Source organism: Alosa pseudoharengus, unplaced genomic scaffold, assembly GCF_046254945.1.
Source record: "Alosa pseudoharengus isolate Yale_2024_CS ecotype anadromous, Long Island Sound unplaced genomic scaffold, YU_APseudo_1.1 YU_APseudo_1.1_scf_2, whole genome shotgun sequence".
NCBI lineage: Eukaryota > Metazoa > Chordata > Actinopteri > Clupeiformes > Clupeidae > Alosa > Alosa pseudoharengus.
In genome coordinates, this window is record NW_027468663.1 from 47,739,498 (window position 1) to 47,766,565 (window position 27,068).

Below are 27,068 nucleotides of genomic sequence, written 5' to 3' on the forward strand. Positions count from 1 at the left end.
TGAGCCTGTCACAAGTGTGGAGTGGCTACTCAGCCCTGACCTCGTCTTGCGGGTGGCAGGGCTGCAACCATCTCCTTGTCCCTTAACACGAGACTAGTAATCTCTCATTCAGCCACTTCTCAAAAGGCCTTAATTACCTGTCCTAGTGTGTCCACAGTGTGGAGAATACGGTGGCGGGCAGTGGGCCCAGCCTGGGCTGAAGGGCCTGTCGCTGCGTCACCATCAGCGGGCTGTTACGGGATTAGCGGCACTAGAAGAGCGAGGGGCGTGATAAGCACATGCACAGGAGCAGAGTCGCGGCTCTACAGCGCAGCAGGCGCGAAAAAAAATGCTATCCAGCTAACCTGTGATTACCTCACATTATAACCTCCACGGGAGCAGACACTTTAAAACCTGCTTCATGATGAAGACCGAGGAGAGAGAGAGAGAGAGAGAGAGAGAGAGAGAGAGAGAGAGAGAGAGAGAGAGAGAGAGAGAGAGAGAGAGAGAGAGAGAGATGGTGGTGAGAATGGGGGAGCATGAGCGAAAGCCAACTCATTTCTGGGTTCGCTTCACTTATTCATTGCCACAAAGGGTCAGAGTAAGAGAAAGAGGAAGAGGAAGAGGAAGAGGCAGGGGGTGGCGGAAATGGGAGAAAGAAAGAGAGGGAGAGAGAGAGAGAGAGAGAGAGAGAGAGAGAGAGAGAGAGAGAGAGAGAGAGAGAGAGAGAGAGAGAGAGAGAGAGAGAGAGAGAGAGAGAGAGAGAGAGAGAGAGAGAGGGAGAGAGAGAGAGAGAGAGAGAGAGAGAGAGAGAGAGAGAGAGAGAGGGAGAGGGAGAGAAAGAGATCCATTTCATTTCAGTGTAATTCAAGAGGCAGCGGGTGCAGTGATCAGTGATTCTGACAGAGCCCCCTTGACACAGCGAGCCGGGCCCCGATCCTTAATCAAAGGCAACGGCTGCAATTAATGGCGAGAGGGGAGAAAAAAAGAGCCCTGAAACAATCACCACCTCCTCCTTATTATCGCCAATTAGAGTGCACTAATCAAGACCAGGAGCGCACGCGGCTGCTCTCTCCAAACCAAATGTCAAACTTCATTACGGCCAAGCGAACAAATCAAACTCCCTCTCGCACACACACTCTCGCCAGGCACTGCAGGAGAAAGGCTCCACACAGGCATGTGCTGCCCTATACACCTCACATGCACACACACACACACACACACACACACAAATATACAATATACCACACACACACACACACCACTGCAAATACTAACATGCCCCACATGCATACATATGTACTCCAATGGTTCACAAAAAATGTAGTCTGGATTTAGTCCTGCCTTGTCTCTCGTCACTTGGGAGAAAGTTCGAGGTCACACGCCAGTACTCTGCTTCCCAAAGACAGACGAAAGCAGACAAGGCCTTAGGAGGTAGTCAGCAAGCCTTTAAATCAGCGCACTGTTTGGGCTCGGATGAGGGGGTGTCTTTTGATGACAACAGAGGACTCCGATTTAATCAGAACCTGTGTTCAATATTCACGAGACGTCGCGGTCTCAGCTCCAGCTATTTCACCGATGCCTTACAGATGAGGACAGTCCTTAAGTAACATGGAAATGGTTCTGAAGCATTTTACTTCTGACAGCCCCATCAATCTACCTTGCTTTGTCTTTTCGCGCATTTAAGAGACACACTTTATGTTAACCTGCAACCTTCACCAAGGATAATGTGGTGACTGGGGCTTGGCTGAAGGCTATTCAAATGCCAAAACACGCCTCAGCTTAATCTGGGAGACTTCGCTATATGGTTAACAGAGTAAAGGGCAGTGTAGGTTGTATTCATAATGCACCTGCACCAGTTTTAAAAACTATGTGTAATCCTTCATTTTCTTACTTACTTTAATTTGACATACTTTAAACCTTTAATGCATATTCATTCCTATCTTCTTTTGTTGTTTTTTTTCTCCTACTTATTACAGTGATTACTGTATTAATATACATCATCTACATTCACTGCAGTTTGTCAAGCAGACAGACAAATCCCATAGAAATTCTCTAGGAAACACACAGTGATAAATAAATACACATGGATTATTAGCCAACGATGTTGGCATCAATTACAAACTCCCAATGACATACTTTATCATGTAAACTGCTCTCCTACTCTTAGGTCTGCGCTAGGCAGCTCATTGACCTCCTTAAGCTTTGACAACACCTGACAAACATACTACATAAAAAGTCATTAAGAAAACAAATGGAAAAAAATATGACATTTATGCGAAGGGCTTAATGGACTATATTAATGTGAACCAAACAGAAACTAACACGACATTTTAAGAAAAAGAATGTTTGTTGCTTATTATTTCATTCACTGCTTAATGGGCTGAAAATTTCCAATACTGATCATACTCATATTTTAGAGTATTATTGTAAAATGATGGAGCAATCTTGATACCATTCATTTAGATTTGATTCTGTGCTCAAAACACATGGATTTTATTTAAATCTAAATCTATGGGCTTCAACAAATAGACATTAATGCATTCATTATGAATAATGCATCAAATATCAAACAGCAAAATGTTGCAAACAGAAGACTGCATTGTTCAGCAGATTAATATGAAATGTTTTGATGGTGTTTTTCCATTGCTTGGGAAACTGTTTGTGTTACTTATGAACTCTTTCATTGAAAAGCTCCAAATTTGAAGTATTCCAAAACACATTCTTATTACATACAGTACATGTATATGTAAGGATGTACATACAGTACATCCTTACATATACATATATATACACACATATGTGTGTGTGTGTGTGTGTGTGTGTGTGTGTGTGTATGTATGTATGTATGTATGTATGTGTGTGCGCACAATTACTTGGACACTGACATGGATAGTAGGGCCCCGTCATCTGTTTGACAGAGCTGTCTGTCTCCCTCTCCCTCACACACACACACACACACACCCGCTCCTTCTAAGGGCACTGACAGTGGGAGTAATTCTGCTTTGGGGCGTGGGGACTGATGGGAAGGGGGTAGAGGGCGATGGTGATGGCAGTGGCGATGGTGGCCTCTGTGAAAATTGATTGTTCGACACATCCAAATGAGGGGGAGGGGTGTGTGTGTGTGTGTGTGTGTGTGTGTGTGTGTGTGTGTGTGTGTGGAGTCGTCTGCAACACCACAGGGCTGAATGCAGGGGGCCTCCAGCGACGCTCGGAAAATAACCAAAAAAAAGAGAAAAAGAGCGCGAGTGGAGGAGAGACTTTAAACTAGCAGGGCCCTTGGGACCATAATATAGAGGGCTAGAGAGTGGGGGAGAGAGAGGGGGAGAGAGAGAGAGAGAGAGAGAGAGAGAGAGAGAGAGAGAGAGAGAGAGAGAGAGAGGGAGAGAGAGAGAAGGGGGAGAAGAGATGGAGAGAGAGAGGTAGAGAGAGAGAGAGAGAGAGGGAGGGGGCGCCAGCGCTAGACGCTAATGAGAACCACGAGAGTGCAAACATGCATGGAAATGACTGTTATTCTGTTGATGTGCATTTAAGTGCTTTTTTACTGCCAGCCGACAAAGAGAGGGAAATAACCGGTGATGAATGTTGCCCCCGAAAAGCATTCATTTCTCCGATGCGGGAAGGCGGGGGTGGGGGTGTGTTAGCGGGTTGGGGGGGGGGGGGGGGGGGAGAATTTGCCGTTACGCCCCGTGGATGTATTATTTGACTTCAGTCAAGTGCACCTTCTGACAGGCCAGTGAGGGAGGACGCAGAGAGTGGACACGAGAGTGTGTGTGTGTGTGTGTGTGTGTTTATGTGTGTGTATACTCTGCGGTATTCTTTGGGAATGTTACCGATGATGCCAGAAAACGTTTGGAGTGACCAGAGCCGTTGAAATACTGTATTAGTGTAATTATCATGCCTCTGCACCACATAACAGCCAGGAGAAGATACCATCCCATCCCGACTACACCTGGGGGCAGCCGTGGCCTACTGGTTAGCACTTCGGACTTGTAACCGGAGGGTTGCCGGTTGGAACCCCGACCAGTAGGCATGGCTGAAGTGCCCTTGAGCAAGGCACCTAACCCCTCACTGCTCCCCGAGCGTCGCTGTTGTTGCAGGCAACTGCGCCGGGATTAGTGTGTGCTTCACCTCACTGTGTGTTCATTGTGTGCTGAGGGTGTTTCACTAATTCACGGATTGGGATAAATGCAGAGACCAAATTTCCCTCACGGGATCAAAATATATACTATATACTTATACCGCTGGGTGGAGAGTTGTGGGTGTGGGCGTTACACCCAAATGTGAGAAACATCAAGAGTACCTCCCCACCTAACTGTCTGCAGTTTTGATAAGGAAGGACTTTCAGTCAAATTCAGTCGAGCACTGCTAATCTAAATGTAGGGCTTAAAGCAAGGGACATTTCTGTGCCTGAAGTTATCAAAAAAGCTCAAGGTCAATATATATAAGTATCTATTTTCAAATCTTTACAATAACAATTCTATAAAAATGCCTGTGAACTTCAAGCTTGGTAAAAGGCATTTCCTGGACAGACGTGTGTGCCATGTGCATTGTGCAGGGCTGAAGGGGGTCTGCCAGCTAAGGAGAGGTGAGGGGAGTGGACCAGCCCTGTGCTCTGGACCCCAGGGCAGGGGTGGGGTGGGGTGGGTTGGGGGGTGCTGCCTTGGCTCTTACCGGCGCCGCTGCTGGCACTGGTGTTGATGACGGCCTCGTTCCACTGCTCAGCGCTGGACACGGAGAAGGAGCGCTGGTGCATCCCCTCCTTACTGCCACCGAAGCCCGCCAGGCCCGCCAGGCCCGCCGCACCACCGGCCCCCCGCTCGGACTGCAGAGAGGTGCTGCTGTTGGAGTGGGGCGCACCTGAGGGAGGAAGGGAGAGAGAGAAAGAGAGATATTAGAATACAATGTGAATTGATAACACTGCTTTGAAAGATCATGTGCCGTGTAAATAGTGTATCACTTGAATTGAGAAGTCCCATCAGCTCTGTTCCATTTGCAATATGCACACGTTATTATCAGATGTCTTTCCACATGTATTTACGCAAATGTATGCCTGAGTACAACAAAGTTAAAGAGGCTTGGGGGAAGTCTGAAAATTGCCAGATGCTATTTATTTAATGCTATTTATAAGAATACTAAAACTACTAAAGGAGAAATATATATATTCATTCAAATACCTTTTTTAGGTACACTGATTATGAACACATTAAAACACCTTAGACATGCTTCCTGAGGGATATATTGTATACCATATTCATGATCTCACGCATAGCTCCAAACCAAACACTGTTTCAACAAGGGCTGAAGGATTGTTCTACATTAGTATGAAGCCAAGTAAAGCGGTCCTTATGTGTGCATCCACACCCTGCCCTTAGTGTCACTGTTACATCTCCCTCCTCTCGTCTCCCCTTCTCCCAGTCTCTCTGTTATCACATGGCCATCACCTTTTGTTGTGTTCAGCTTCGCCTGCTACATGTGTAAAGCACCCCTCCCTTCCTTTTTCACTCCTCCTCTTGCATCCCTCCCTCAATCGCACCCCCCCCCCCCCCTCCCCAGTCTCCCCTCCCTTTCGGTGTCTGCCTCTAATTAGCCCTTAATTAACAAGATACACTCTGAACGGTAATTAGCTCGCCTCATCCCTCTGACTGCCGCCATCCATCTCTCTTGGCGGCGGCTGTTGCTCTCTCCCTGCCTCCCAATCAGGCAGCGCCGCGGACGCCCGTCGCCTTTTATTAATTCATGGGCCCGGCTGTGCCGTGTGAGGTCCTCGCTCCTCCTGTTCCTGGGCTGCCTGCACCCCTGGCCACCCACCCCCCCTCCCCAAACAACATCTCGCGTACTGACTTCACCAGTCATACAGACTTTATAAGGGTTTGAAACAGTCCCGAGTTTTAAGTGTCACCAACTCAGTGTGAAAGTGTCACGCATACAGGATGGTGTCATGCGACAATAAATCAAGGGAGCAGAAAACACATAAACGCCACATCTCTGATGGATGGGCTTCCAATGTCTGACGGGCATGTTCGCTTGGGTTTATTCCCATGCAATTTGACAGACACACACACACACACACACACACACACACACACACACACACACAACCAAGTTTTTTTGGGGAAAAACAAGAACAGAGAGTTCATGTTTAAAAAAATGTCGAGTGAATGTGGAGTACTTTTATCACAAGCAATTAAAATTGAATAATAAAGATCTACCCTGAGAGAGCTTTTTAGTCTAGTATAAATTGCTTGTAAGTACAGCAGAAAGACCTGTCTAATACTGCTGCACCATGGCTTCCTCCACACAATATGTCTCTAGTTTGACTAATAGGCTACAGGGTGTTTTAATTTCTAACAGGCCAACATGCTAAGTGTCTCTCCTCGGGCTGCTTTTTAGTGCATAATTACAGCATTCCTGCTGGATACACTCTGAGATCTGATGATATTTATCTAAGAAATGATTACATAAAGTCCTTACTACATGCACAGTCTTTACTAGTCACTAAGTGAGATGAAAGAATTACTGTATATCCTGATATCTTAATTTAAAAAAAGCACACACCAAACTATAACAACATGATCCTGAAATGACAAACAATACAAGCTGTTGTCGTTCTCTATTAATTTTTTTTCTGCTCTTGTAATTACTTGAGATTTTTGTCACGAAAGTTAACACTGGCTAATAACCGTGAGCGGCCCAGTTAGGTAAACCAAGCAGCGCTCTTGTAAGGATAATGTGTCTCAGCCATTAGCGAGAGTAATAAGTGTGGCAAATTCACATGATCATGTCTAATTAGTATCAGTAATTATCTTGTTGGGCCCAGGAATATTAATCTTTCGTTCCCCGTAGGGGTGGGCGCTCAGTCACAGCGAGAGGGGGAGAGAGAGCTGCGGTACCGTGCTGTGGAGCGCGCGCTAAATTAGCAACTTCAAATCAGTGCAACGGGGGGAGGGGCAGGGATGAGCTCCAGCAAAACAACACATTAAACATGAAAAGAGAGGGTGAGGGAGAGAGAGAAAGACAGAGAGAAAGAAAGAGAGAGAGAGAGAGAGAGAGAGAGAGAGAGAGAGAGAGAGGAGGCGAAAAGGGGGGGATTATGGAGAAAGGTTAGTAGAAGCTTCAGAAACAATAGCACTGATGTTTGTATTGGTAAAAGAACACGTCATGTTTTGGAAATTAATTTATAAAGTAGACACCTAGATCCAGCTAACATGGATATTATCTGCTGATAAGACTATGATATTGTGGGGAGGAAATCAAGTGATCAAATAAACATGATGCTTCAAAATCAGCATCATATAAGAACTGAAAATAATAAAAAAGGAACCATTTAAACAGCTGTAAATAACTGTAAATGACCTTGTATTTGTTATGAACGTCAGTCATTTGATATTTTTCCTCAGTATGTGTATAATTCCAAGTGTATAGGAAGTGCTTTTTCCGTTGTGCTGAAAACCATACATCTGCATATAGGAATGCCTCCCATCGCAATCACCATCACGAAACATCACATATCACTCATCCCGCTCCTGTCAACACCCCATCCAATAAAGGCGCCAGTAGCACTACTTTTATCATGAAAATGACACTTCTGAAAGCTATTTCACACATGCATGCAACTGTGAAGGCATTCAACATTCAACAATCACAACACAAAGCCAGACAAGCAACAAAAGGTTGCCAGGGGCAAAAAACAAAGAAGCCGTTAATTTTACAGTTCACCACAAAAAAGACTGTGAATCATGTACTGTTTTTACAAAATCAAAACTTTCACTTTATAATAATACATTCTAGTTTTTGACAATAATTGTTATTGACAAATCAAATAAGGGAATAAAGAATCAGAAAAAAATATAGCTGTGTATGACAAATAGCAGTGCACGGCAACTTAACTTGTGTTAAGAATTCTGCAATCATCTCTAATTGTCAAATCTGATGCTAATGATTAATGAATTAAACATGTCTCTGCCAATTAGTCCCTCGAGAACAATTCTGCATAAAGGTTCAGATAATGTAATTACATGGCAGGAGTAATCAGCCCCAAGCACGGAGCAGAGTACTGTACAATCGTGTCCTGCCTCTTCTATCGATTGGCAGGCCATGCTGAGAAGGACCGGAGCGGCAGGGTTCCCATGCCTGAGTGGGCTAGGGGCTCTAGTGTCGGTGGGGCACAGTGACATGAGGCAGGCTGGCTGACTGACTGACTGGCAGTACAACGCAGTGTGGCGGAGTCACAGCACACCGCAATGGTGACTTCAGTCCAGTACAAACGAGGGTGAACTTTATAGCCCATTGAAGCCGTGTTACCACAAAACTACCAAGAAATTTGCCAACAAGCACTGACCCGTCATGGATCAACTGGTAATTCAACAGGGATGAGTGCTATATCAACAGCCAATGTAAGGAAACCTTGTTCATCAAAATATTTTTTTCTTCCACAATGTTCTTGCACATGATACCATGTATATGTTGTTGTTGTATATTTTACATAACCAAAAAGTTCATAAATACATCATTTTAATTTAGATGAAAGCTCAAACAACTAACTGAACCAAAAACTGAAAGGCTTAAGTGTGACATGGGGGGAAAAATCCCCATAAAAGAGCTCAGGGACAGACTATCAAAGCACCCACAGAGTAAATGATGTAAATCATTGACTTCTAATGGCACTGGCTTCACAAACCTGAACTGTATATAAGCACTCCACATGTTAACATTTCTTGGAATTATATGTATAATGCATATGTGTGAGAGTATAAATATAAATTTGTGAGTATAAATGTATATATATGAGAATATAAATGTATATATGTGAGAGAGAAGAGTGCAGTGCTATGATGGGTGTGCTAAGTGGAGGCGATGGATTAGCGAGGACCAGTGTCAGCGTCTCATTCCTCTGGCTGCCACCCCTCCCGTCTGAAGGTTGATGAGCCGTGCCGAGGCCTGACCCTTCTGTGGAGACGCTGCCATTACATACTAGTGGGGGGATAATGAGGACGGCATGCTAATGTGGCTGAGGCTGGGGCCGCGCGACATCGGCCGCGGACAGATATGCTCAATCTGGTAGCGCCCCCTTACCTTGCTCCCTCACAAGGCTCATGTACCACTTTCACACACACTCACAACTTTTTCTCTCTCTCTCTTCAGCTGTGTCATACACACACACACACACACACAGTATGACACAACGCTGATCCATGATCCGAGATTGATCCTATGTACCATACCTTGTGGATGTCTTTGTGAGTGTGTGTGGTTAGAGTGAGTGAGTGTGTGTGTGTGTGTGTGTGTGTGTGTGTGTGTGTGTGTGTGTATGTGTGTATGTGTGTCTTTCTCTGAATCCAATAATAGTGCAAAGTGACAAGACTAGTTTTTTTTTTACTTCCATCCATCCAATCATTCTCAATACAACTAATGAAGTATTACTGGTCAATCAACTGTAAAAAAGGCAGGATATCACCCCACGATAGAACACTAGGAAAAAAAGAAAGTAATATACCCAATACTCAAACTTGTACTCATACCAGAGAGAAATCACCAGTCTCTAATGCCCCCCCAACCCCCCCCCCCCACACACACACACACACACACACACTCACTCTAACCCATCTTCAGCGCGGTGCCTCGGTGAGGTCTCCCCATCCTGTGTGGACCGCTCTGATTAAAAGTGATGGGGAGGGCCATTAATGCAGGGGCATTATGGATCTGTCGCCGAGTGACACAACTGGATGCGCGCCTGCCGAATGATCATATTTAAAACGGTTCCACTGAGTACTTAGCAGAGGGATTACATCAAGGCTGGTGTAGACAGACTCTTTTACTCACAGACACATGCACTCATTCATTTGCCTCCTTCCTTCATCCTTTCTCTCTCTCCCTCCCCACTCTTTTTTCTGTCTCTACCAGCAATCATAATGGTCTTTAGGCAGAAGAAGAGTGTGTTGTGAGGGTGAGGGGGGGGGGGGGGGGGAGTGGATGAATTACTGGCATAGGGAAAAGACAGAGCTCGGCGACGGCCGCTGTGAATGAAAAATTACCCCTTTGTTCGCTCTCATCAATTGCATGCCTAATGAAATCAAAATCAGATTGCATAATCAAGTGCGGGCCCTCCATTCGGCAGGCACCCGCTGTGATTCGAAACCTTTTCTCTCTGGAGTGGAAATTAACACAATTTTCCCCTGGCGAGGCTCTCTGATATGGTGAAAAGAGGCCTTGGGGGTGGGGGACTAGAGGGTTGTTGTTGGCAGAGGGGTTGGGGGGTTGGGGGCCTGAGTATTGTTCATACAAAAGGTCCACTTCTGATTGGTCTCCACTTGCCAATCAATAGCCCATATTACAGAAAGGGCCATGGAACCTAAAACAGCTGATGAACAGGGCTCAGCAGAAACTTTGGCTGAGAGAACATTATGGTAAATAAAAAGAAAAAGGTTATTTAGATATCAACTTAAGTCAATTGACCCAAGGGGCTATGCAAATGACCTAGCCTGGTAAAATCTAAACTCATTCACAAAGTGAATAGAGTCTGATGACTCTCGATTGGGGAACGTTTCCAACACTTGCATCGCAACGGACACTTTGAAATCATTGGTCCAGCCTTACCAATCACATTGATCAGAGATTCCTAACGTTACTTCCTACTTCGCCTAAACTTTACAAATTGACAAAAAACAGCATCAACAGTCAGGAAACAATGCATGTGGGTCTACCTTTGCTGTAAATACATTTCTGCATTTTTCCATCTGCATTTTTTGACGTTTGCAGTTGTTGCTGCTTCTGATTATCAAAATAAGTTTCGGTTTTATCTTCCTCTCTCGTCTCTTGGCCTGACATTTTTCTTGTCTGAGGGAAACGGTTATGATGGTGTTCCAGACTAGATCTCCCTGAAAGAAGATATAGGTGGGCGGGGCCAGGCTACAATGACCAATGTCAGATTGGAAACTGCAGTAGAGATCATCTTCATTTATATGTTCATTTATTTCTCAGCTCACACTGAATGGATTTCCATTTCTAACCCCCCCCCCCCACACACACACACACACACAACAAAAAAGTGTCAACAGCACCACTGCAGTCTGAACACAGCTCAGACCAAAATTACCTACGTACAGTAACATTTGTAGAATAGACTCAAAAAGAGCCTTTTCTTTGAATTCACCTCCAAGACTAACTATTACCACAGACTGGCCAGGGTAGAGAGATGAGTGTCTCTCCCAACTGCTCTCCACTCCGGACGGCAACCTCTCCTCTTTGTGAAGGTTAATGATTTGTCAGTGCCAGCGCAACTTCCAACCCCTACTCCCCTCGGCAGCAAAGCCGTCCCTAACCTTAACCCCCATCTCACAACTTCCCTTTCTTTTTGACTAATTAACCCCTTTATACCTGGAGACCTGGCTGGCTTGGATGATGCCCAAAACAGTTTCCCCTAACCAACCCCCCCCCCCCCTTCTGAAGAACTATAAGTCACTCTAGTGGTGCCTGCTCTGCTTTCTATTCTATAGACACTGCCAATGCCTGCAGGGTCCCAGTGGACAAGGATTGCTGATTTGTATTAATTACTGTTAATTACTCTTAATCCTCCCCCCTAAATCCAATTAGTTGCTTCCCCTTGCCTAAGCCCCTAGTGTAACTACTGTGACACAGATACAGGCCAACGATTTCGGTTTCCAGATGCAGGCAGGACCAGGTTGATGCTCACTTACGTCATGCTCACTCTACATATCTTAGAGGCATTTTAGAAATGTAATAAACATAAAAAATATTATAATAATACAAATAACATTATAAAAGAAATAACATATTTTTGCTATATATATTGCCTCCCTGCTCACAGAATGTGTAGCCCATGATGGTTTGTTCCAGTAGTGTATGTCCCAAACATGCCAATCAGTGATGTGCTATGTTTTTTATTCCTTACTCTTTCTTTGCATTTGTATTTCCAAGCCTCCCAAAAACCAAAAAGTATCTGCACTAAGTCGTTGTCCAGAAGCTGCTTCGTGGTTGTGAAGGACCTACCAGAGGTGCCGACGCCCAGCTGCAGGGTGCTGCGGTCCTTGGGCAGGCCGTTGGTCTTGGGGCTGGCGGTGGGGGCGACCGTGGCCACAGCACGCGGAGGCCTCTTCCCTGGCACCTTCACTGTGGTCCTCAACAGGTCGATCTCCTTCCCATGCACATTCTGCATGTAGTCCTGGAACAATACAAATACAACACAGTCAACTGAGTTGATCATTTCCAGAGAGACACCAAGGGCACAGCCTAGAAAGTCTGCAAAGCCTATAACTTTTTAAGTAAGTAAAAGCTAAATTATTCTCAGCTGTTACTAAATTATTAAAATATTACTAGAGTATTTCAGTGAATGAGAATATCATTTGCAAATGCATCCGGACATCATTTACAGTCACTCAGTAATCTGTGATGTACCCCCACCCACACAGCTTAAAGTGCTCAAAACAGCCTCAGTCATCCCTTCACCTGAGCGCTCAGGCCCAGCCGAGGCAGGGACAGGCACTAATATTACACTACAGGCACTAATATTAACACTGGAGGCTGCAACTGGAATCTAAATCTGGCCGTTCGGATGTGGACCAGAGTCAGAACAGAGAGAATGGATGGAGAAAATCGGCAGGATCAGCAGAAAAAAAGGCAGGAGGGAAATCTCGGCCTCTGAAATCTCACACCAAACCCTCTGCTTTCTTTTTTTATTACATGCCATAAAGCACTAATTTCTTCACAAGCCTCGCTAATTACCCAGTGAGCGCTCTCATTTCACTTTATTGCCGGAATTAACAGCCAGTTCCAAGCGCAGAAAGCTATTAAGATGTGTGATTAAGCCACATTCAATTAGTTTCTACAAACAATTTAATTGATGTAGCAGAATTAACAGAAGGTGATTGTGTGGATGGCTTGGCTGACTGCGATGCAAAATTAAAAGGGTGTCTCTCTCTCGTTCTCTCTCTCTCACTCTCTCTTGTTCCTTCTCTCCCTGGCCCTCGTTTACTCTGTATCGCTCTGTCTCAGGGGAGATGCAGGTACACAGCCGTTGACAAGCGCTTCCTTCCGCCTCAGTAGTCTCAGCCTATCAGGCTGCTCTGCCCGTGGTCCAGAGGTGTCTGCAATTAACCCACCCCACGTCTTTCCGTCAGCAGCAACACGCCTCGCTGTTTACATGAACACATTCAGTGCTCCTCTTTGGCAACAGCAGGGCTGGAAAGCCCATGGGTTGCACTGTAGCTCCCTTCAGCGCCAGGCTGACTGTTCACCCTGCTGTATTAAGACTGCTCATTTGACAGACCTGACAGTGCTGGGGAAGTCTCAAACTAAAATGCCGTTCCAAAAAAGGCCAACTCCACTTATGAAGTCCATTTCGATGGAGAGGAGCCAATCTGCCTCTTACAAGGTGAATCCCTCCATGTTTTCTGCCATGACGTAAGAATATGTGATGCTATACATCAAGCTGCCTGCCCTGGTGGGAGGAGTAGACGTGAACCATTCATTAAACTCTGACGGTAACTAATCTGGGAATTGGGTGTGATGGGAAAAGAGCTGGTGATTGAGGGAGGGGACTCCTTGAGTATCGGGACGGTAAAAGGCAAAACCACAAGGGGGATAGAGGGCCTTTTGAGTGTGTCTTTACCATTATCATAACACACATATACACACATATGCACTCAGCCTCCCTTTCAAAGAGAGAGAGAGAGAAAAAGAGAGAGAGAGAGAGAAAAAGAGTCTATGAGAGTGTGAAGAGTGAGTGCTGGTTAGAGAGAGTGAAGAGTGAGTGCTGGTTAGAGAGAGAAAGAGAGTCTATGAGAGAGTGAAGAGTGAGTGCTGGTTAGAGAGAGAGAGAGAGAGAGAGAGAGAGAGAGAGAGAGAGAGAGAGAGAGGGGGGGGGGGGGGGGGGGGGGGACGGGACGTGTGGAGGTAGGAGTGGGTTGGAGTCCTGGGAGTATTTAAGGGGTATTAGCGGCTCGGTGGGGTTCTGGCAGAGACGGATGCCCAGTGGCCGCCAGGCTGGGGCTCCACGCAGCGAGCAGTTTGGAGGGGACGCGTCCAAGGGGGGGGGGGGTATGGGCAGGCGAGGCGAGATGGCCGCCGTGGTGACTGGGTGAAAAGGCCCCGCAGAGGCCCTCGTCGCCATTAACGTGGGCCACAGCGGGTCGCCACGGAAACTCAGAGGCAGCCTCCAGCAACTACCACTCACATATTTCTGTGTGAAACAGCTCTCTTAGCAGTGACATAAGTCAGCACTCCTCTGTTCGTAACAGCATTAATGGACTACACAGTGAAAAGCAGATTGTGCTTTAAAGTGGCAAAGTGATTTTAGCCAAGCAGAATAAAAACAATTAAATGGTTTATTAAAAGCCTTTTTAACATCATAGATGCTGCATGGTGTAGTTGATCACAGCAAATAGCAGCAAGTCTGTTTTAAAACCTAGAAACAGATATTCAGCCCATTCATGTATATTACATTAAAATTAAACACATAGACGCATATTGTCATGATTCATATTAATTTGCCCGTGGAGGACTTACATGTAAACTGGGGTGATAGGTCAGGAGGCCGTTATCACACAGGGTCACGTATTTCTTCTTCCATTCTTTATTCAGGGATTTCCCACTCCTCTTTAAAAGGATTCCCTGGAGAGAGAACGAGACAATGCAGAGAGGGGTCATCAGCACAGACAATCATTTGAAAAATAAATAACATCACCAAGGATGGTTATGGTTGTTGTATTTAGCTGACGCTTTTGTCCAAAGCGACTTACAGAACACACAAAGATAACCAACTAGGATGCAGGTCTATCACCATCTTCCCTTTATTCACACTCAGAAACTGAAATCCCAGATTTGTGTCATAGATTAATGAAGACAGACACTCATGGAAGACACCATGTGCATTTTCCTGTACTTTTTTCGCTATATATCAAAAAGTTACACGTGCTGCCTATAATGAGTACTAATGACTATAATTGATGGCTGTAAGCACTATGCCTGACTACAAAAGAAACATTAAAAACCTGACAAAACCTGATGTCACTTTAGTCTGCCGTCAGTTTGCATTTCTATTGCCATTCCTACCACTAACACCATCAGCAGCAGAGTCAGTCAGAGCTCAACCCCCAGGCACCCTGCAGCCAGGCCTGGGGAGGTAGAGGCAGAGGCAGCCTCCCTGAAAGCAAACAGCACCAGGCTATGGAGGTGAACTTTCGGAGACCCCGGATTAGGGATGTGTGTGATCTGCGCTTTTCAAAGCCCTGCTGGGCTCCAAAAGCCCTCTGTTCCCCTCACCTCTCATCTCCCTACTGCTTGCTGTTTAAGGCCCCCAGGAACTGTGCCGAGTTGTCCTCTTATCTGCCTGTTAAAGTGCGGAGCAAACAATGTAGGGCCCTCGGCTGGAAGCGGCCAAACACAGCAGCTTTGGTAATGGGAGGAAGTCAGGCTGGGGGGGGGGGCTTCATTAGGGGATTAGGAAGGGTGGGCTTGGGGAGGAGGCGGTATAGGATTGTGCTTTTCTTGCCACTTAGGTGTGTGTATGTGATGAGGGGGCAGAGAGGGTGGGGGGCTCAAATATTTTCATTGCCTGGCCCATCCTGCAGGGCCTCTAATCCGTATTAACACATCAGGAGCTGACCCAGGCTGACCCCGGCATCAGGCTGCTGGGCCGACAATCAGCCTAATCCGCTCCTGCTTGATCTCAGCCTCAGAACCCCCCATGCCAAAAGCCCATGACTGCAGAGTAAAGGCCAATTATAACATCCGTACTGAGCCACTTGCTGGATGTGCTCTGTCAGGTGCTTTTTGACTTCAGTGTGAACTAACTCTCTGCTGCCACTGGGCAGTCAGACACACGGAGGCCTAACGCCAGGATGAACATTTCCAGCAATTAATTGCTATACAGATGCTGCAACTCAATGTGCTTGTTGGCCATCTGAGATCATCACATTATTGACCAAGAGAGATGTAATTGCCTGACAGATGATTTTATGAGACTGTGTTGAAACCTCATAACAGCAATGTGATTAGTAATGAAAAAACAGACTTTGTATGGCCTATATGACACCTAGCATACATAGAAACATTACAGAACATTGATATATAAATGCCAGTCATTGAACCATTCTTTTGAAATAATCCAGCAATCACACACGTCACATGTTCCCTCATATGTACAGATAATCGTCACATGTATCCAGCAGGAGCAGGAAGCTGTCAGGCTCATTACAGAGCTTTATGCAAGGCATTAGCCTGCTAAGCCTCCAACGTAACCAAGAAAATGACCATCCAGCGCAACAATCCCTTTCCAAATCAAGCGACGTTAATGGCCTATTCACTCCTGATTTGTTTAAATGGGAGTCGTGTTCCTACTCTGACTCTATTGACGTAATGGCGGTATTGAGAAATGGCCTGTCGCACCAAGCTTCTTCACAGTGATGATCACATGTTTCACAAGCAAATCTCTCCCATGCCTTGTGTCCTGTATCGAACAAGGCGCAAATCTATGTATGTAATCAGCGCATACGTACCACCACCCCCCCCTTCCCCCGCCCATTGTATAGCAGAAGGAGGAGAATATATCAATATTACAAATGCAAAATTAATATGTAAACCATCAGTCACAGCAGTGATGAGATGACGGTGGTTCTCAGGTTTCGGGCAGTTTCAATTATAATCAGCATACCGCATCCAACTATTCTGACTCTTTAGTGTGTACCATTCGGTTTTATCCTGGCTTGAATTCTAGATGACACTTTACTTGGATTGTCCTCTTTTTTGAAATCTCTAAAAAATCTGTTGACACTCTTAACTACAATATATGGTCAAGGTAAGGTTAAGGTTAACGGTTGGGCTGATAAAGGTGCTGTTCAGTAACTGTTCAACAACCATTTTACATATTGAACTTAAAGGCCCTACCTTGCACCCAGCGCAAGGTGGTGCAAAGCGCAACGTAAAGCTTATTCTTATCTAACACTCAGTCAGTAGCAGATTGCTTTTACTTTTATTAAACCTTGCGCCCAGGAGCGGTCTGGTGCATGATCCAAAAATCGCTATCTTACACACTCTAAAAATCATTATGCCTCTGACCAAGAAAAACCTGTTCTATAGCGAAAGGCGCATATAAAGCACAGCTGAAGATGCACGAGATGTAAGCAGCAACTCCTCTGCAGGATAAATATCCTAGGATTTTTATTCAGTCATTCGAACATTATTGGGGCAAGTGTTGCTTTTTTCAGGATTTCGATGGTAACCTTGTCAATCAATAGTGAAAGTAGTTAACTCTGTAGAAGTGTTTTGTCGTTGACTATGAGACCACGGTGAAGTTAGTTTCACTTTGCCTATGAGTTCAAATAATAGACGAGTGCAGAAGCATGTAGGCTATACTCTGCTAGTCACAAACAGGTTTTAGTAAAGCATGGTTTAGTGGAATACCTGTTCCATACGGTCTCGCGTCCAAGCAGACTCCTTCAAATGCGACTATCAAACTATCAAAATACCAATGTGCTGTTTGAAGTTACGCTGCTTGCTGTTAAAGGGAATGACGTTGATGGTTTAAAGGATGTTACGCCAAAACACACCCATGACTGATTAAGAAACATAAGAACAACCTTTTTGCGCCAAGCGTCCTAACGTTTGATCACATAATCGTGCCATTAAATTAGTAAATGTGGACTGGCCACAACGTTAATGTCTATACATTTTACGCCTCTGACCATCCGTTGCTGATCGCCAAGAAAGCTCTGCGGGTGGATTATCCAGGTAAAGTGTTACCAGATTCCATTGTGGCGTTACATGAGAGCATTAGGATTTGGGCACATGAACAGTCAACCTCACTGACGTTCCTTTTCAGAGAGTTCCAGAGAGTTCATGCTGTGTCAGTGGTCTGACTGTGGAGCCAGGTCCCAGGTCTTGTACAAACACCCATAAAGCCCTGGAACTCTGACACTCTGCTCAGTGTGAGAGCACACACACACACACACACACACACACACACACACACACACACACACACACAAAACAGATGGAGATTGCCCTCTTCTACCCTAGTCCTGCTTTCCACTGCCTGGCTCTGTGACACTCCAGAAAGAGAAAATAAATAAAGCTGCATCCTGCCACAGTGGCTAAGTGATGGCCTACCCCATTGTGAGAGACAGAGGAGTGGGGAGGAGCCCAGAGGAATGGTGGGGGTGGGGGTGATAGGGGGGTGTATGGTTTTCGGAGGGCTCACAACAAAAGCCCAGTGTGTACAGTCCTCTAGTACCCAAGTGCATTGTTGTCCTTATTTACCATTTTTACAGAGGGGCCGGGGAGGGAGCAGGAGGAGGGGGCCGAGGGGCAGTAGGGTGGTGGGTGAGAGTGTGTAATTACCCCAGTAGGGGGCAATTATGCTCACACTGACACTTTGATCCTCCTGATTGTGCATTTGACTGGCCAGGCAATCGGCTACTTTCCAGACCCGCAGCAGCTCCGTCCCTCTGCTTCGCAAACACACCCCTCCAACAAAACAAAACTCAATGATACCTCAATCAACCACACTGCAATGCAAAAAGCTTTCAGTAGCAAACCACTGAAGTGACCCACACATAGAACAGCTTAGGCTAATTGATAGGTGATAGTGATAGGTGGTGTTTAAACTGTTTGTAGGCCTTCTGGGGGGAAAAAACTATGCTAATAATCCTGTCATCTAACTGTCTTGATTTTAGACTTTATCAGACAGAACATGTGCAAACTAATAAAAAAAATTGTGAGTAAGATTACAAATTTAAATTACTATTGACCTGTAATTAACTATTTTAAGACATGTCTGTGGGAGAACTATACTCTCAGCCTTCAATGTTATCAAAAGCAATATGTAGGCCAACACACATCACCTTACACACCAAGCCACTATTAACCTTACTGTTATAAGAGTTTGGTGGCCTGATACAGGCATATCCACTAATATACTCACTGGATAATAGCATGTTCACTTTACTTCATTCAGCTCTTTTTCCACTTGAATGTTCTCTCAAATTAATGAAACAACCAATACTATATACAATCAATAATAATAGCAATTTATAGTGCAATGCCTGGTAATGGCATGGACAATAAGCAAACCACTCAGCAGAGAAAGAGAGAAGGGGGGGGGGGGGGGGGTAGGACTTTTGTACAACGGCTATTTGGAAACGGCTCCTTCCCCTAACACTAACACTACTACATCTGTAATCAGTACACTCCAAATCAACTTCATCTCAAAAATTGGCACTTGTAAACTGAAAAAAATAAATAAATAATTGTGACAAAAAAAACCAACAAAGCCACATTATTATCCCCTCATTCGAGCATTCGAAATTTTATGTGATTTAAGTTTACTATTTAATTATATGTAATTATTTTATGTCTTGAGACAAATGACGGCTACAAAAACTCACTGAGAATTAACAAGACAAAAGAGGCACAGACTTTCAATGACAACAGAACAGAATGGCAATTTAATATCTAATCTAAAATATGAAACATATAATAATATTTGGGCCATATTTCATATTGTGGTTTAAGATTCTATGATATTTAAAATGGGATTATATTAATGATGTTTAAATATACATTTAAAAATTGAGTTATCAATTTTGTTGTGCTCTGTTGAAATTTAGCAAGCATGTGCAATGGGATCTCCTTAAATATGTAAAAAGCAGAAGACTGTAAAATGTTTACTGAACAAAAATACTTTCTAAACAATACTCTCAAAAATACTTTGATTTCACGACAATGCATTTGGCTTACTAAAACTGGACTTTATCTAACCATTTTAATCTAATATAATCTATGATTATGTTCAACAATGTGTAATTACTACAATAACTGATCAAGCAAATTAATCCACTAAATCAATAATTATCAAATACTGCCATCTAGGGGTTATTGCCAGTAGTGAATGGACGCCTCAGTGTCATGAATACACACTTTGAAAAATGACCACAATTTATCTCATCATGTGAACACAGATTAATGCATCAGATATGTGCTGTAACATACCATGACAATCTTGCATTTGGAAGTAGGTGAGAGCAGGGCATATTGTCAGCATTTTTAGCTTTTCTCTCAATGACTGCGAATGATACATCAAAATGTAATACCTAATCTTGAGCACATATTTCATATTAATTCTATTGACATATAATATTTTGTGTTCCTTTACACATTATTCATTGTGTACATGGCTTTATTTGATCTTTTACCCTAAATTGAATTCAACACCATATTGGAACATAAAAAGAGATCAATCAAACAATATGCCAAATAAAGCCTTTAAGTGAAAATAATTACTGTGTCTACATCTAGGACTCGTTGGAAGAGGTTTGGTCTGCCAGCATCACTCAAAGTAATAATTTTAGTAAAAAATAAATTCCCTCCGGCCTCTCCTGAGGTAGTCTATGTAGTATGGGCCTTTTGCTGTATCTGTATCTGTATCACTGAACCCCAGAGGCCTTTGGTGGGTTGTTTGAAATCTGTTCAACACAGACCAGCCGGAAACACTACTAGTCTCATCTGATCATGAATCGTTTGCATGGTTATCGTTTGCAATCGTTTGCATGTGATGGAATGTTAAATTGGTTGTTTGTTGTCCTCTTTCTTTCCCAAAGTTGACTTAAGACATGTTCTTCCCTGTCTGTACCGGCTGCTTCTCTTCTTTGCCCACATAGGAAGATGTTCAAATGCTGAACCATTTTGCAATAAACCAAATGAAATGACCCTAGTGATGTACCCTAGCAGTTGGGAGAAAATCTGCTAGGGTTTTAAATAGTCAACACATGTGACAGCTTGTCCCCTGCATGGTCACTGTGATTCACTTCAATTACCCGTAATTAAAGCCAAATCACAAGGCTAGTTCAACTTAGGACTGTAGTAAGAGCATAGAATCACATACTAATACATGCAAATACTCAAAAAAAAGAAAGATGTTGAGTCATGCGGTTGTCTCACAAAATGCAGCTAGATTGCAGATTTGATGTAGATTGCAGTTCGGGATTGTGCTCCCTTGGAGAAATCAAGTGAGTCAACTTACCCACGAGACAATTTACCACTCTCTCACCTAACATCTGATTGCTAGTCTTAATTGAAAACATGGATCAACACTGGCCTCTGGTGTTCGAGAGGAGCACTGCAACATCCCTATGCTTCTCTGCACTTTATGGGCTATACATGCAGTCACATGCAGTCAATATGTACCTCACACTTTATGCATCTTCTAGAAGAAAATGACCTAGAGAAAATGACCACTACCACACAGTGACCACACATGTTATTGTGATATTACAAGTCATAGATAATAAGTATGTATGAATAAACTAGAAATACATGCACTAAGAACAATGACTGACAGCCCCCTTTCCAAAGTTCTAAATGAGAATGGAGTGACTGTGTCAATGCAGTGCGCCGTTACCTCATGCAGGGAAAATGCCACTGGTCAACAAACTATACAACTCTTCCAACTACTGCACAATGGTATTTAGTCAGATCACATGACTTAGCAGTATGGGGGTATACTTACCCTGTGTAATGCAGAGATGTGTCAGCACCACTCACCTGTTTGATGGGTATGGCCCTTCCACTGCCTATGCTGTCAGTTTTACTGTCAATGCTCTTTGACTGCTCACTGGCTTTCCGCGACTGCAAGGAAACAAGACAGTCAGTCGGTCATGAGAGCATTCTACTGACACTCAGTGTGGAGAAGGAGGGAAAAGGAGAGGAGACGAAAAAGATCAATATGAGCAGTGTGTGTGTGTGTGTGTGTGTGTGTGTGTGTGTGTGTGTGTGTGTGTGTGTGTGTGTGAGAATGTGTGAGAATGTGGATGTTAAGCACCCAGATAGGTGCCAAGAGTGGATGTTGTGGTGAGAAGTAAAAATTCAATGTGTGAAACAACTCATAAAAAACATAACTAAATAGAAAATCAAAATAAAATAAAATGAAATAAAATAAAATTAAAAAGTTGATCTTGAGAGGCTTAGAAAGGGACACACAGGCCAAACGACAGCACACAAAGCAGCACACTGACGTGCAGCAAGAACAGGGAGCACAGAGAATACACACCAGGACAGACAAGTAGAACAAAACAGAAAGGAAACGTCCCCAACACATACCCAAACAACAACAAACAAACAAACAAACAAATAAATAGACAAGAGTCATGACTCAACCCTGACCAACTGTGGGACTGTCCCACTTCAACTATTTTTACCTCCCTTCAAAATGGCCATTTTGTATAGGTACCCTGACTTTTAACATCTAGCAACTCATTGATACTCATTTGACAATTTCCATGGAGGGTAAGCATACAAGTTAGAGTTAGGAGGAGAACAAACACAAAGGTTATTATTATGGTCATTTTTTTGCAGGACACCCATGTGACATGTCAGACAGTCCCCTGCAAAGAAATACATTGTTAGGAATTCTGGACCTTTCCAAGCAGACATGAGAGAAAAGTTAGGGTCAATGGTTCATCAGGAGCATATCAAATAACTGAGCCAGAAATACAACACATGGAAAAGTGCAGTGCAGGTCCACAGTAGCTGGAAACACATGGTCACCAAGAAGCTGTCCCAAGAAAGAACATCCATTAAAGAGAGGAAAACAACAAACATGTGAAATTGGTTATCACAGACAGAACAGACAAAACCCACAACACCACCCCCGCCCCTTCCCACAACAGATACAACCAGACACCCAACAACCACCCACCCAACCCACCTCATCGCTCAACAGTCACACCAACCATACAAGACGACTGGATGGGCTCACTCAGAACAGGATGAAATATGGCCACTCACCCATGGATTGAGATCTGGGCTCAAAAGTAAATTTGCTCTGATATATTTTTCAACATTTTATTATTGTTTTTTTCTATACAGACACCATACAACTCAAGTCACATGTTCACTTTTGAAATATTCAACAGGCTTAGCCAAACATTGCAGTTCCCACAAAAGAAAGATAGGACAATAAAAGGCGCCATGTATTATATATTTCATATAGGTATATAATATACTTTCTATAGAATACAATTATGTAATTAAAATTCCATACAAGATATACAGCAGTCTATGTCAATTTTTTGAATGATATAAAAGTGATTCTGAAACAGTTCATAAATCTTGGACACAGAACCTTTACGGAAATAAACTAAAAATAAATTATTAAAAATAAAAAGTATGACCAAAACAAATAAAGAAACCACAAATAGACACTACATTCTTACAGGTCGGTGCAAACCATGATTGCAAACACTTATCATGAATAATGCCATACCCATTGCTTTAATTTCTTTAATTTCAACTTCCCTATTCTATTTTTATGAAGGCCTTCATAAAACATCCTGACTTGGCTTTTTATCCTTTCAAGTTTGTTTCCTTTTAACCTGCCATAAAATGCCACAAGGCCAAAAAAATCAACCATAGTTTAAAACGAACGCACAAGTTTGACAAAATTTAGTTTAAATGTTTTAAAAAAGTAATAAACAACATGTCCAGTGTATTACTTATGCAGTAGCTTGGTTAGTGGTATGGTTGCATGACTAAAGCAAAAGTTAGCATGAACTGAGCTTCAATATTGGAGCAGACACTTGTGACAGATTTGTGTATCCACATTGATGGTCAGTTCTGGCCAACCACCATGCAAATTTGAAACTGTCGTAAATGATGGAAACTATGCATTAATGCAGCAATAAAACTATAACAATGCACAGACGTAGCATGGTTATATTTTTTTGGCCTTGCATTTGTCATTAAGTGTTCTTTACATAGGTCACCTTACATTAACTTAGACGCTCAACTTCCCGCCAGAAATTGAGCTGACATTACAGAAAAAGGCAAAAAAGAAAGTTGAAGTCAGTTTAAGAAAAAAAGAAAAGAGTAGAAAACAATGAGTGACAGCGAGCAACTTGGCATGTGTTGTCCTAGAGTCCTCGTGCTTGTTTATGGCAAAGGCAGTGTGATGTAATGTCTTATGTTGGGTCTGTCCTTTTCATGGTCAGAATGTTCCCAGGGGTGTAAAGGTGTGGTTTAGCACAGTGAGAGAGCAGGGGTGGGGTGGGGGTGCGGGGGGGGTTCAAGGGGAGGGGAGGGTAATAGGGTGCCAGCATGGGGGTCTAGGGGTGGTGGTGGGATTTAGGGTTTGGGGTGCAAGGGTTCGAGTGATAGTCCAGGAGCTTCGAGCTCACACGCTACCTTAAGTGCAACTGAAGGCTTTGCTTCTGCCGATTCTCAATAAAAACAAACAAACATGGACAGTCTTTGTTGACCACTGAGCAAAATGCCTTTGCAGTATCTGTTTGGTGTTCCCTACTGTCAAAGGGTGACAAAATGGCTGCCTAGTGAAACCCTCACCAGGGCACATGCACATGGGGGAGGGGAGGGGTGGGGTCCAATCACACACACACACACCCCCTCCGCCCTCAACTAATGCCTAACTCTGAACTCTTTTTGTGGTGCCACAGGCAGAGGCATTAGCCTCCTTCCCCAACACTGGTGGCCTCCTCCCAATAGGGGGCTCTTTTACTCAGAAGGGGATGGAGAGCCCTTGTTGATGGGAGGCAAGGGGGGAGGATTGACATGAAGTTGAGGAACGAATCTGGGGATATTATACCCTGGAAATCCAGAGTTCTCGCGAGAGCACAATGGAATTGTTTCTGCGAGACACTCTGGCAATAAGCAATGATGCACGTTACTTTTTCCCCTTGCATTCCGGGGAACCAGCTAAACTGATGAAGACAGCGCTGTAACGTTGGAGGACAGTACACATTGGTAGTAGTGTTATCCGATTGCGTCGAAGTCCGAAATCATTCAGAGTAAACATGGTCTAGTGTTATCCAATTGCGTGCAGTGAGATTTTTAAATGCATGCTTGTTGCCGCCCCTCGAGTTGGGCCATCACATTGTTCGTGGCCAGACCCTTAATCTTTCTAAATTATCAGGGTCTGGATTTTCCAGGCTAGGGATATTAACCAAAAACAAGAGAGTTTAGCTTAATATTCCTTCTCTTCTACTCACTTTGTATTTGATATGGACTTAAAAAGACTCCAACACTCCTCCATATGAAGAGGCAGAGATTCATATCAAAAGAAGGAAAAAAGCGACATGAGGGGGTATTGCCATGGAGGCTAGGTAAAGTGTGACTGGTAGAAGGAACAAATTGAGAACATCTATGGGTACTGGGACTCAAGTAAAAACAAGAATAGCTCTGGAGACAAGGGGAAGAAATAGGCAAGTGGGAGAGCCTAGGGCCATCCGGTATCCTTGGAAGCACTGTTTTAGTATTTTCTTTTCCTATCCTGCTCTGACATCTAGTGGTTGTTGTAGACATGGACAGGGCTTGTGAGCAACAGTACACACGAGGATACAAAATGTCCAATAGTGTGTAGAGAGACTGAATGGTATCTACAGGGTAATACTCGCCTACTTGCTCATGTTAGCAATGCATGCTTTGCATGATCTATTCGTTTAGTGAATGCAAAATATGCTTTATGTGCTATGTGTAGATTTGGAACAAATAATCAGTAATCAAATAAAATAGATCATTTGATCTGCAAGTTGAAAATAAATCACGTGGAGCAACAGTTATTGGTCAGCTTTGCATTGTAATTTGGCATGTAATTCCTGCTGCTTTGCTTTATGTCATAAGCTATGTGTGCTAAAACACTGTGTGGTGTCCAAATTAACTTAAAGAACATTAAGGCCACTCTTACAACAAACTGACTAGTATAAAAAATACCCAGGTATATATGGTTCACATCATAAGCGGGGCATCGGACAAATGGGGTATTGACATTTCTCACAGAAATACAAGTGAGGAACTGGCATAATGACTGCCTGAAGCATATTGGTACTATTTAATTCTGCATATTACTTTTTTCTTTCAAAATGGCGAAATGTCTACAGTAATTTAAATAAATAAAACTACAACAAAGCAGGTGGGGCTTAGTGTTTTGCTTTTTTGTTAAATTTCCACCAAGGGCGATGCTCAATTTTATTACAATATTATTTTAAATGAAGTTATTTTATTTTTCACTCATTCACTCATTCATTCATTTTGTTCTTAAATCTTGAAGTGTCGTTTGTGCTCAGATGAGGCCTGAAGGCCACCCGCCCCGCCCCGCCCCGCCCCTCCCCTCCCCTCCCCTCCCACCCCTTCCCAACCCACCTCTTCTCTTCTCCTCTCCTCTCCTCTCTATCTCTCCCTCCCTCCCTATCCTGCGTCTCTACTCCCTGTCTCCCTCCGTGCACCACTGTGCTCCCCCAGCCCTCTGGACCCGGCTGTGTCCTCTCAGAAGGTCATGAGCTGAAACTCCCGCTCGGCCTGCCACTCGGGCACCCACACCGGGTAGGTGGCGTGCTTCTGCGGCTCCATCACTCGCACAGGCACGGGGACGGGCACCGGCATGGGCACCTGGGCGGCCTCGTGCCTCTGGTGGCGGTGGTGGTGGTGGTGTTGGTGGTGGACGGGGCTACTCACCACCTACAGGCAGGGAAGGAGGTAGAAGAAGAGGACAGGACAGGAGGAGAGGAGAGGAGAGGAGAGGAGAGGGGAGGCTAGCACAAGGCAAAGGGACGAGTGGAGAAGAGAGGAGAGCAGCGGATCCGCCTCGGCCGCCGTACTGAGCCGCCAGAACAGTAGAGGAGGGGAAGAGCAGGGAGGAAGGGAGATGTGTGGGGGGGGGGGGGGGGGGGCATGCAATGCGACGCCTGTCCCATAGCAGACACCAGCTAGTGCCAGGGCTAGGCTCCAGATGCATGGAGTGGAGAGGAGAGGGTGCAGAGAGAGCAGGGAGGGGGGGGGGGTGATGTGCCGGTGGGATAAGGCAGCGCAGGACAGGGGGGTTGGGGGGGAGGGGCCTGTGTGCGGTTGTTGGTGCGAGTAGGGTGGGAGTTTGAAGGGGGGGGGGGGGGGGGGTGGGGGCGATGGGTGTTTCTCACCCGAGCGGGATCAAATGGAAGGGATCAAAGTTTCCCCTTGGCATACCGCTGTCAAATGTGCTTTACAAACAAAAACAAAAACAACAAAAAGAAAAGAAGCGAAAAAACAAAACAAAAAAGATCAACACATAGGACTGAAACGCATGAAGAGTG

The 27,068-nt window shown here is 44.3% G+C and overlaps 1 protein-coding gene across 3 annotated transcripts in view; it reads right to left on the reverse strand.

Annotated features, from left to right (window-relative positions):
• agap3 (ArfGAP with GTPase domain, ankyrin repeat and PH domain 3) overlaps positions 1-27,068 on the reverse strand; it is a 133,066-nt gene that overhangs the window by 31,868 nt on the left and 74,130 nt on the right. For all 3 annotated transcript variants that reach the window (XM_076295263.1, XM_076295264.1, XM_076295262.1), the window contains exons 9-12: positions 21,535-21,618; positions 14,503-14,607; positions 11,989-12,160; positions 4,654-4,839 (exon numbers count right to left, since the gene is read on the reverse strand). In XM_076295263.1, the coding sequence (XP_076151378.1) occupies positions 4,654-4,839; positions 11,989-12,160; positions 14,503-14,607; positions 21,535-21,618 (547 nt within the window). The remainder of the gene's footprint in view (positions 1-4,653; positions 4,840-11,988; positions 12,161-14,502; positions 14,608-21,534; positions 21,619-27,068) is intronic.